At 41.2% G+C, this 12,334-nt stretch overlaps 1 protein-coding gene across 5 annotated transcripts in view; it reads left to right on the forward strand.

Moving 5' to 3' along the window:
• The window catches only part of LAMA2 (laminin subunit alpha 2), a 503,865-nt gene that overhangs the window by 281,826 nt on the left and 209,705 nt on the right, over positions 1-12,334 (forward strand). For all 5 annotated transcript variants that reach the window (XM_075924139.2, XM_075924141.2, XM_075924140.2 and 2 more), the window contains exons 13-14: positions 5,019-5,120; positions 5,742-5,953. In XM_075924139.2, coding sequence (XP_075780254.2) covers positions 5,019-5,120; positions 5,742-5,953 — 314 coding nt within the window. The remainder of the gene's footprint in view (positions 1-5,018; positions 5,121-5,741; positions 5,954-12,334) is intronic.

Raw genomic sequence — 12,334 nt, forward strand, 5'->3', positions numbered from 1 at the left:
TTAATTTTAATTGGCTGAACTTGATACTCATGGTAACAAAAGACTTGCAGTACTAGCTACCTTCGGGCATAGCGTGGACTGGTGCTGTGCAGCCTTCTTCTACAGAGCTTAGATAAAGCACCTGAATGCTGACTAGCTTCATTCCTCTTATTTTTGTCCGGCTGTGTCTACACTGGCCACATAACCCGTAATAGCTATGGAAATGAGAGAAGTCAGAATAGGGAAATGCGTGGGGGATTTAAATATCCCCCGCGGGATTTAAATAAACATGGCCACCGCTTTTTTCCGGCTTGGGGAAAAGCCTACTTGCAAGTAGGAATAAGAGATCCTCTGGAATTCCGGAGGATCGCGCCAGTCTGGACGCTCTTTTCTGGCTTTTCCCCAAGCCGGAAAAAAGCGGTGGCTATGTTTATTTAAATCCCGCGGGGGATATTTAAATCCCCCGCGCATTTCCCTATTCTGACTTCTCTCATTTCCATAGCTATTACGGGTTATGTGGCCAGTGTAGACACAGCCTCCTTGAATTGCTCTTCAGCAAAGACAGGAAAATGTGTCAAATCACATTAACCTGTGATATGTGCTACTGATACATGTTCTTGCCAACATTGGAAGCGAGAGCTATCGACTGATCAGTAAATAGATATGAACATTTTAGGAGAGAAATAAGACTTCTTTTTGCCTCTGTTGCTACATGTGGGGATATACATAAGAGCTTTTTTGCAGGGAAGTAATGGGAATAATGAAAATGTTGCTAGAATATTTGTTCTTTCCCTGGCTTCAAACTTGTTGGGATCCCCATGGTTCTATTGTGTTATCCTTCCTGTTCAGTGTTGATGTACAGTATTGTGCTGAGGAAGAAAATGGTATGCAATGCCAAGAATATGTGGCTGTACTTAGCTGTACATCTCCTTTTCTTGAATCTGGCTTCTCTAGTCTTCCCTGTCAACAATGTCAGACAGAGGTAGGCCTATGTTTATGCCAGATAAGATAGAAGTCATGGTGATGTGTAAGAAGAAATGGGGAGGTCTTGTGCCATCATTTGTTATATCTGCATTCTCTGATGGGTCCCAGTTAATCAAAACTCTTAATTTTAAGCACATGAGTAGTCCCATTCATGCTTACATAGTTTTGAACTTTCATGAAAAATGGTGATAAGAATTATGTGGAAATTCTTGCTAATTTTTTTTAAGCAGCCCTGCTTGCCTCAGTGATCTGTGTATTTGTCACTGTGAGGGAGTGAAGAGAGGAGGGCCTGGCATCACAAGGGTTAAACAAAGCCTTTTGGCCAAGCTATCCCCACCCCATTTTACCTGCAGCCAATACTTGCAGCCAAGGCTTGGAGGGAGGATAAAAGGAAGGCGCCTGGCTTAGTTAGGGTCTGACCAGCAAGAAGACAGGAACGTGGTTCCACAGGACACAAAACACAAAGCTGGTCCACTTGGCCAGCCACAGGAACAAACTACCCCACTCCCTAGGATAAAGAGAAGAACCTACTAGAAACCCTAAGTGGGGAATCTGGAGGAAGGAGCCATACCAGCAGCTGGAGGAGCAGAGGAATGGGTGGGGGTGGGGCAGGGGCAGAACAGACATGAGTTCAGAATTCATAGGGAGCATGGGGCAGAAATGATGGCGAGCTAGAGAGCAGAACAGATGTGGGGGTAAAATTGATAGGGGACAGATGGATAGGCAGGTGTGATATTCTTCTCATTTCTGCAAAAAAATGATATGGCCCTCTTTCTACTTTCAGACCACTTTAAATGCTGGTGCCATGTTCTTCTTAACTTTCTTGTTTACTTCACATAAAATTGAAAGTGTGTGTTGGAAAATATTCGGAATCCCTAATGGTCCAGCATTGAAATTCATGCTGCTGTAGAAGTTAAGATCTATTGTATTTCTCCTGCTGACTGTATCTGGAACTTAATTGTTTAAGATCACTGGTAGGTGATTCTCAGTTGAGAGTAATCAATAGGAGGATGGAAGGAGGTATGGCCTAGCCAAAGCTATAAATGCACCCCAATTTGCTGGTACCTTTCCTGGTACAAAGGCACAGTGTTGACTCCTATTCTGCTTCCCATCCAGTGTAATACCAAGGTCCTTTTATGCTGAACTGCTGCTTAACCAGTCATCCTCAGCCTGTAGCAGCACTTGGGATTCTTCCATCCCAAGTGAAAGACTCTGCACTTGTCCTTGTTGAACTTCATCAGATTTATTTTGGCCCAATCCTCCAGTTTGCCTACATCACTCTGGATCCTATCCCTACCCTCCAACATAGCTACCTCTCCCTTTAGCTTAGTGTCATCTGCAAACTTGCTGATGAATGCAATCCATCCTCTTATCCAGGTCATTAATAAAGATGTTGAACAAAACTGGCCCTATAATTGACCCTTGTGGTACTCTGCTTGGTATGGGCTACCAACCAGACGTTGAGCTGTTGATCACTATTCGTTGAGCCTGACAAACTAGCTAGCTTTCTATTCACCTTACAGTCTATCCAATCCATTCTTCTTTAACTTGCTGGCAAAAATACCATGGGAGAATGTATCAAAAGGTTTGCTAAAATCAAGGTATATCATGTCCATCACCTTCCCCATACCCACAGAAACAATTACTTCATCACAGAAGGCAGTCAGGTTGGTCAGGCATGACTTGCTCTTGGTGAATCCACGTTGTCTATTCCTGTTAATAAATTGCCCAGATGCTATAAGGGTAATTCATAGAAAGACCTGAATAAAAAACAGAAGTTCCCTTCCAAAATGAAGATAGTTGACACTGGACAAAGACAAGATCACCAAATTCATGTTTACCAGTGACCTAAATTGTAGCAAAACACAGATTGGAACAGAGGAAGGCAAGTACATTCAGAAACAATGGCAAATATAAGTGATAACTTCTGTCATATTGTGAGAATTCAGTTGCATAGTTAACCACTTCAGTATTATATAGAATCCTAGGTAAAATACACTTCCAGATCTGACCAAAGGACCTGTCATGTGCCATGTTGAAACATTAGAGAGACATGGTGGATGAGGTAGTATCTTTTATTTGACCAATTTCTGTTCTGAGACAACATCAATTGCTCCAATAAAAGATATTAACTCACCTACATTGTCTCGCTAATATCCTGGGATTAAAATGCAGCTACAGCAACACTGCATAAAACTTTGAAACGCTGGCCTTCCCATGCTACCATTATGGTGACATTTCCAAAAAAGCGCTTGTAAGCATAGTTGCCCCACACAAGATATGGTGGCACGATGTGTGGGAGGGATGACCACTTGGAGTTTTTATTACAGTCATGTGTTTGTTATCTGTGCCAGCTAAAAAAGCAACGGGTTAACTAGGGGAAATAAGAACTGACTGTGTTCAGACCCTTTCTGAAATTTAATTAGAAGAGTAGACAAAATAAGAACTGACCTGACTTAGACCCTTTCTGAGGTTGAATAAAGCTTGACTATCTTTGCCTTCCTATTGCTTTTCATTCTCCTAGATCCCTGCAGGTTTAATCAGGACTAGAAGCAGAGTGCCAAAGCACTGCATTAGAAGCTGGGCTTTTTAAGTGTTTTTGATGTCACCAGAGGTTAGAGGTAGTTTTGTTGACCCAACTGGTTTGGATAACGTTTGGATACATATCCAAACTTTTGGTTGCTGATGAATCCTGGGAGATTCATGTAGTTTTCACATGGCTACTAACTATATATCCTAAATCCATAAACTTTTTATACTTTCATATATGATCTAAAATTAGCTGATTGCTGTATCTTAAATAAGGAGATTGATTTTTCTTTTTTTTAAATACTGTGCACACAGAAATATGAGAGCCCTTTGCTTTCTGTTACATGTGTGCAAACACACTGTGCAAAACATACAGTATGATGAATGATAGAATACAGCACATTGTTCCCTTGGATCAGCCTTAAGAATAATCATACTGTTCTTCTCCCTGCAGAATACTCATAAGATTGCTTTGTGGTCAGCAACATGGATTGAAAGGGCAGGGAGCTTGCAGTTGTAGCGTGTTCATCTCAGAAGAGGCCCACATGTTACACTGGAATACAAAACAGACTTTTTAATATATATTTTTAAACTGCTTCATGTGCAATGTGTTGGTGCAATAAGCAAAGCAAAGCTGCTGTATTTGCAGTGAACTCTGTCATTCATGACAGCAATTTTTATTCCTGTCCTAAAAATAATCTATATACATTGTGATTTTTCTCTGGTAGGTTATAGTCACAGCTCTGAATTTGGGTGCAAAAACAGGATAGGAAAATATTGAAAAGATGCAATATGACCTGAGGTTTTCAGCCTCTTATTTTCGCAAGTGACACAGGCTGAGATAAAGAACTATAGCTTTCCTTTGATTGACTGCATAAGGACTGATTATTACATTTCTCAATTTTAGATTACAATTGATATGAAAGCAAAACTGTCTTTCCTGTATGCCAGCTTGCCTTTATTGATATATTTTGCATCTGAACAGGAGCTGCTATATTCATTATTAATTATTATTATTGTTTATTGTTGTTTGTATTCTGGTTGTATCTAGGAATCCTAGTCCTGGATCGGGGGACTGCGCAAAAGCCTGTCTGTTGATTCATAAGGAGGCAAAGATCAGATGGGGGCTAAAATAGCTGAAACATATTCAAAACCAATCTTTGAAACAGTTCTTAGCCTTCTATAATGCAATTTAAAGGAAGATGTATTTGAATAGATTTCAAAGCTGTTTCTGAGGAACTGCTGCAGCTTGTGTTTTATTGCATTTTTTGAGGGGGAGGGAGGGAAGGTGTGACCTTTCTATGGGGAAAATATCACTAGGTGAAAGTGAATCCACTCTTGCTTGGGACATGGAGGTTCCAATGTTTCCTAAGGATTTCCTGCCCTAGGCACTAGATCATTCACATCTCCTTTCACTACACTGGAAATCTGTTTCCTGGAAATATTGCCATAGGAAAAGAGTAACCCAGAATGGTTAAAGGCACATTTCCTATCATGTAATAAGCATCATTCTTGGTTTATTGTAGATAACAGCTGCTGGAGGGCATCTGAAATTTACCATCTCCTATGACCTCACAGGGCAGGAAGAAGCTGTTCAAACAATATTGCATTCTGATATCATCATAGAGGTAAAGTATTTCTATTTTCAGTGACAAGTTTTGTCCTTCTCTTCTGTGAACACTGAAGGCTAATTAGTATCCAAAAGTGAGCAATCAAAATTGACATATAAAGGTGTACCAGCAGCCAACAGCAACAAATAAAGATCATACCTTAATGATTTAAAACTGCCTAGACAAGACTAAGTACCCAAAGGAGCCTCTGCAGCTACCAATGTTAGAAAATATTGTAGATTTACTACACATGTAGCAACGAACAAGAAAAGTGAGGAAATACAATACAATAGTAGACTGAAATAGCACTTGTAGACACTTTAAACCAGTATAACACTCCAGACATCCATACTATATAATAACATATATGCTATGCTGCAGTGGGTTATATGGATTTTCTCTGGCCCATGAAAAGCTATGCCACTGGTTTCCAATTGGATTACTTGGACTTTGCCTGCACTGATTTTCTGCAACAAAGCTCATGTCAGGAACATTGTAAATCCAGTGCATTCCTGGTATAGACTGTTCTTATCAAATATGTTTTCCGGTTCTTCTTTATACTAAATATCTTCAACAATACAGCATTTTTCTACCCCTTTTAAATATTTCATTGTCTCCCTAACACGTTGCTCTTTCTAGGGAGCTGGCTTAAGAATCAGCACTTCAGAAGAGGGCATTCACCTGCATCCATTTGAAGAACACACTGGAGAGGTTGTGCTGAAACCAGACAAATTTACTAAACATGGCACTGACTCTCTAGTCAGCAAAAGGGAATTCATGACTGCGCTGGCAAATATAAAAAGGCTTCTCATAAGAGCCACATACAGCAATGGGATGGATGCCATCTACAGGTAGATGTCGGAATTACATGTTTTGCAGCCCCTCTTATATATGCTTTTATTTCAATTTGTGCAGGGCTGAGGTTGTTGTAATTTAAATGGATGCTTAGTGTAGTTTTTTCTCAATTAAACCTCTAGCATTTATTTAAGTCTTAATATTTGCAAATAGTCTGCATTTTTCTATTCTGATTTTTTTTGGCTTCTGCTGGCAAACAGAGAAGTGAAATCCTGTGGATAAAGAGTGAATCACAATTCTACAAATAGATCTATTCTGTGGCAGTGCAGTTCCCTTGTAGATGAGTGATGCTGATGGCTCATAGTTCTGAGATGCCTTGGGTATGAGAGGAAGATCGTAATTTTTGGTTCCTCATTTAAAGAATAGGATGTTCAGACTATGCATCAGAGAGGGATCCTTTAGCTCTCAAAATGAATAACAACTAAATTGACAAAATATAGCTAGAAGGATTTTTTTTAAATCAGTATTGTATCTACAAGTAGCTAATCCCAAAACTTTCCACCTGATTTATGTCAGATTATTCTACTGTCTGGTCTTCTTAAAATGAATAGTTTAATTTGAAGTCTTCTGATCTCTTTCTATACAATGAGTGATATGTGCGCGGAGGGGCTTTATATGAGCCAGCACAGTGGCAATCCCATCTAGCTGGCTGCGCTGTGTAGTCTACATTGCCCACAAAAATCTGGTTCAGTCTATAAAGCTGGCTTTGGATTTGAAATTTCTATTAGTGCATTAGTGGACACTACAGGTGGACCAAAAGGCATCCAGGTTCCTGATACTGTAGGTTTATCATTTGTTAATACACTGTTGCTCAGTGACTTGAATTGTGTTTGTAAAACTTGGTTCTGGAAGTGATTCTGTTGCATAGTGGTTTTCCAATCACAGATTATCATTTACACAGTATAGACTAACCCACAAACCAGTCACTTCTGTTATCTAAACCAACTGGAGGAAGAAGGAGCTGACTCCACTCCTATGATTACCTGTCTTGAATGAACTATTATCTGAAGGAGGAGAATAATCAAAATCTCTGTGTTCCCCTGTTCCAATGGAACAGTAGTGCTCAACGTTGTTTAATTCACGACCCCGAAGGCCGGGAAAATTTTTGTCAAGCCAAAAAAAAAAGGCGCCGGGAACATTTTGTTGTCCCCTTTAATTTAAAGCCACTCCCCTGCCACTCTCCCCGCCCCCGCTGCACATACGTCGGGCGCCGAGCTGGGAAAACACAATTGGCGGCTGTCATGGTGCTGTGACTCCCCAGGAAGACAGCCACAGGTTGTGCATCGCTGCACTAGAACACGTTCCTAGACACAGTATGTGGAAGCATGGTAGCATTTCCAATATTTTATTTCACACCTTTATTTAGGGAGTTGAAAACTTAATCATTCAAGTAGTATCCAGCTGAAACATGACAAATTATTTGAAAGCAAATAAATACCAGTTTTGAAACTAAATCCCTCAAGCCACTATAGAAGGCAGCAAGGGGTGGAGAGGCAGGAAGGTAGGTCCGTGGAGCTGGCACGCGAGGGGAGCCTGCTTGAAAGTTGATTCCCCATGTGTACAGGCTCTTGATTGCCCTCCATGCTGCTGCCTCTCTATCAGAGGCAACAGGGTGGAGGTAGAGGGGACAGGCAGATCCAGTGCTCATGGGCGGCTATCCCCCTTTGAAGCCCGCTCCCCCCTCCCTTGCTACCTCTAATACAGAAGCAGCAAGGGGGGAGTAAATATGTGTAGTCAACAAGATTAACTGATAAGCCCAGGTGTAAAGTTTGTTACCTGGTGTTTTTATTTATCTGTCTTAACCATCACCCGTTTCGCGAGTCCTGAAGTTCGACCCACGCCATGCCTGCCCAGCGCTTGCCTTTCTCAGTTGTGATTTGGGCTAGTTCAAATCAAGTTGGGACGTAGTCTCGTAATGCCGCTCTGGGCGGTGGGTAGAGGAGGGTCCGGGCTCGCCCTCACTCATGGACCCCAGCCCAGGGTCCTAAGGACACAGACCTGATGTGGTCTTGTCCAGCTGGAGGGGCTTCCCGCCGAAACACACCAGCCCGCTGGCCATCCGTAAATGCCCTACCCTGGTCTGCTTCCTCTCCCCTCCCCGCCTTCTCCCACCTTCCTTTTAAATACCCCTCGTTCCAGTTCGGCATCCTTCCCCCTTCTGGTGAATGCCACCCTCTTTTCTCCTCCCCTCCGAACCCTGCCCCCTTGCCCACATCACTCCCCCCCCCACCCCCTCCGTTGTTTTCCCGGGCGCCGCCCTCAGCTAGCTGTTTGGCAGCACATGAGCATGCCGCACATGCGCCAACCCCATCTTGCTGCCCTCCGTGCATGGCCGGCGCGGAGAATTTTCAAGTGCAGGGCAGTAGTGCCCCGGCATACCCAGCTCGCTGCGCCCCGTACATGGCCGGCAAAGGGGATTCTAAAGTGCAGGCTGGTAGCTCCCCGTCACACCAGGCTTATCGGTTAATCAGGTAGTCGGCTACACACTGACATCCCTAGTCAGAACTTAGGACTCCTGATTCCCAATATGGTGCGCTATCCACTAGATCACATTACTTCCCCTGTAAAGAAGACCCTTTTTTGCTAAGATGGTTCATTGTATTTTGGAGCATATTGGAGTTTCATGGAAAAATGAAATGAAGTTTCATGGAAATGCTGAGAAGTACCTGCAGGGAAGTTCAATAGGGGAATACATGGATGGGGCAACATAAAAATCCCTAAAGTGTTTTATAGGTTCATGGCAGTTTTCCTCCAGTTGCAATGGGATTGTAGTTGGAAATACAGGTACCACAAGGGCTATGATATCAAGTAGCTATTAGTTATTTAGAATATTCTCTATTTGTATTGTCTCTGGCTGAAAAATGACTTTGAGTTACTCTCAGTCCATTATTCTCACCATCTTGGGGATATACTGCCTGCGATCACCATAGACAGACTCCTAATCAGTACTGATGGTACAAAACCCCTTCCACAGTGGCTGGTAAATCTGTGTGGTTTGAAGTAGCTTTTTGTGTTTGTTTGTAGCATCATCAGTATTGTGCAAATGCATTAAAACTCTGAAGACTCTTTGATTATCATGGTTTACTCAGTGCAGGTGTAGAAGTCAGGGTGCTCAGTGCTGTACAATACAGATAAAGACATGGTGTAGAATCCAGGCTCCTACTGAAATCTATGGCAGTTTTGTTAAGATTTCACCCATGGTCTCTGTAATTAAGATGCTGATGGTACAGACTCCCTTGCACACAAAGAAGTGGTTGGTAAATCTGTTATTTTCTGTTAGATTCCATTTCATTCTAATAAAACACTATAGGCCCCGGGGCTAAGTGGTAATGCTCTTTACTATCTTTGCAAAATACCTAATGCAATTCTCAATTGGTTGAACACTCAATAATAATTTTGCACATTAAAATAAATGTATAATATTCTGTTCTCTCCATAAAGGATTTGGCTAAACATTAATTTTATTCTTGTTCCCCTGGCCCTACAAATCTTGGGAGTATAGGGAAATAGCTTGAAGCATCTATGTGCTTTGTACCAGTCAGCAGTGACTCTTCTGGTTGCTTAAAGACTAATTTTGATGGATTATGAAGGAAATCAGACTTCCCCAGAAATCTCATGTAGCCCCAATACTAGGAGTGTGAAAAAAAGAAAATGCATGTGTGGAAAATGTTCCTTGGGGTGTGTGACAGAGATGCAGAGGTCCCACTCCTCTGGTAAGCATTTGAGGGTTTTTAGGTTTTTCTAGTGAGTAATTTCTACCTTAAAACAGCAGCAGAAATTCTCTACCTTTATTACCCAGTTTTTTTAAATAGAGCAAATTTCAGCCTGCTAATGACTTCACATCTGCAAGGATTTTCAAGGGTGATGTGATCGTTTGTGTTTGAGAATCTCTCCACAGAGAGATTAAATGAGTTGCACAAAGTCATAGAGAACTGAGAATTAAACTCCAGTGTTCTGAATCCCAGTCAGCCTCAGCCTGAACCAGAAGTTCATCCCCACTCCTGACAGGAGGATAAAACAGCAATAATAATAATAATAATAATAATGAATAATTAATAATAATTTGAAGGCACAGTACTTCCTATTAACTTGTAATGTTGTACCCTTGACTTAGGATGCATTTACACTGCAGGGCTTAACTCGAAATAAGCTAAGCAAATTGAGCTAGGTCAGTTACGTATCTTATTTCGAAATTGGGAGCGTCTACATACTTATTTCAAAATAGAGCACTCTTCCTCCAGCTTCCCTTATTCCTCGTACAATGCAGGTTATAGGCATCAGAGTAAGAAGTCCGCCAGTTTGATAGTATTTTGACACTATTTCGAAATAACTGCCAGCTGTATAGTCGCAGACTAAGTTATTTTGGAATAGCACTAGTTATTTTGAAATAGTGTTGCAGTGTAGACTTACCCATTAGCAACAGCATTTAATCTAGAACGTCTTGTGAAATCTTTTACAGGTAGGGATGCAATTGTTACTCTAGTTTTTAATTAGGAAGTGTCCTCAAATTAAAATCTAAATAAGCCCATTTAGGGCTGCACTGGGGTATTATTTTGAAATAACTAGGCGAGCATCTACACTACCAAGTCTGTTATTTTGAAATACTAACTCCTGTTTGTGAAGAGGTATAAGCTTATTTTGAAATAACTCCTGAAATAACTATTTCGAAGTAACGTATTTTGAAATAACCTGGTAGAATAGACATAGCCTTAGAGAGGAGAAGAGTGAAATGCAGCAGACGTCTTGGAAGTGATTGTTGCTTTTCTGCCTAAATTGGGAGACTGTTCAATCTGGTGGTATCTTTCAAACTGATTGAACTTTTAAAGTGTATATACTGTAGCTAGGCAGAACTGAAAACCTCTGTTGTGTCGTGTCACTTAATCCGCCATTGTTCAGATTCTGTTCCAAGGAAGCCTGTAGTAATAGAGTTTGATTCTTCGCTGTTAATATTTGCCATTACAGCTAATGTCAATGTGGTATAGCCTGAGATGGGGACTAGAAAGCAGCTGTAGAAATCCTGATAAAGACAATATATTACTTGCAATCTGAAATAGACTCATCAATGATACAGAGGAGAGGAGGATGGGAAAGGCAAAGCTCTGGGGTCCCCTAAGTATACAGAATCAGCTAAAAGACAAATGAACAATGCTCAGGTCAGTTCCTCATGTTCTTTACATGGCTGATGTAATTCAGATGCCTGCCTTAGCAGGCAGTAAACTATGCTGATACTGCCTGAACTGTCTCCCTTTCTTTTTAATCTTATTTGTATTTAGAAGTCAGCAGTTGCCTGCTGACAGTAACAGTCAGCTTAAATATTTGGTCTAGATGTCGAATCTCAGATTGTTCATGTATCTCCAGGATCCAGTGCTCCATTACTGCCAGTATTATGTATTTTAATGAATGCGGAATGGCACTGAGGAATAGAAATTACAACAATGAAGTGGAAAAAATGCGCTGCAGCTTTCTTCAATGAGTAACTGTTTAACACTAAAAACTGTTAAACACATTAAAATCCCATTTAGCAACCAGCAGAACCTAATGAAAATTGGAACTCTTCAGTGAATACAAATGTGGAATAATGTTAGGTGAAATGTCTCTGTGTAACAGTTTCTCATTGTTCTAAATTATATTACGCAGAGCTGAGAGCTGACCAAAATAGTCAATAGGCAAATGAGATTCAATATTTCAATTTTTTTTAGTTTATGGGTCTTTCTAATCCTCTCATTTGTTTTGTGCATTTTTTTAGCATTTCAGTCATATTTCTTTAATGTCCAATAGACTAGCGATTGTTCATGGAAAGTAGAACTCAAAAAAGGTAACTGTATAACTGCTTTGTTGTGGGGCGGGCAGAGTGGAATAACAAAGGAGAGAGGGAACTTATTGGAGAATCAGATGTGAAATCAGCTCACGCTCTCTGGGTTAAGTTTTATTGCAGGGGTTCTTGGTTTTTTCTGAATTTACTCCGATTTGGCATAAGTCTCCAGATGAGCATTTCACCTATGGAATAAACTCAAACTCTGGCAAAACATAACTCCCTTAGAGACCGACCACACGGAGTACCTCATGTTTCCCCAGGCTCCCTGTTTTGGCTTCTTGTAGCTCTCTTCCCTTCCCTCGCCACTTCTTTTTTTTCATCTGTTCCTTTCTTTCTCTCTGCCAGCCATCCATCCATATACAGGCAGTCCCCGGGTTACGTACAAGATAGGGACTATAGGTTTGTTCTTAAGTTGAATTTGTATGTAAGTCGGAACTGGCTCCAGATTCAGCTGCTGCCACTGAAACTGACCAGGGGCTGACTACAGGAAGCCAGAGGCAGAGTTGCTCTGCCCCCAGCTTCCTGGAATCAGCCTGATCAGTTTCAACAGCTGCTGAATCTG

This window comes from Pelodiscus sinensis, chromosome 3, assembly GCF_052426305.1.
Source record: "Pelodiscus sinensis isolate ZL-2025 chromosome 3, ASM5242630v1, whole genome shotgun sequence".
NCBI classification, from domain to species: domain Eukaryota; kingdom Metazoa; phylum Chordata; order Testudines; family Trionychidae; genus Pelodiscus; species Pelodiscus sinensis.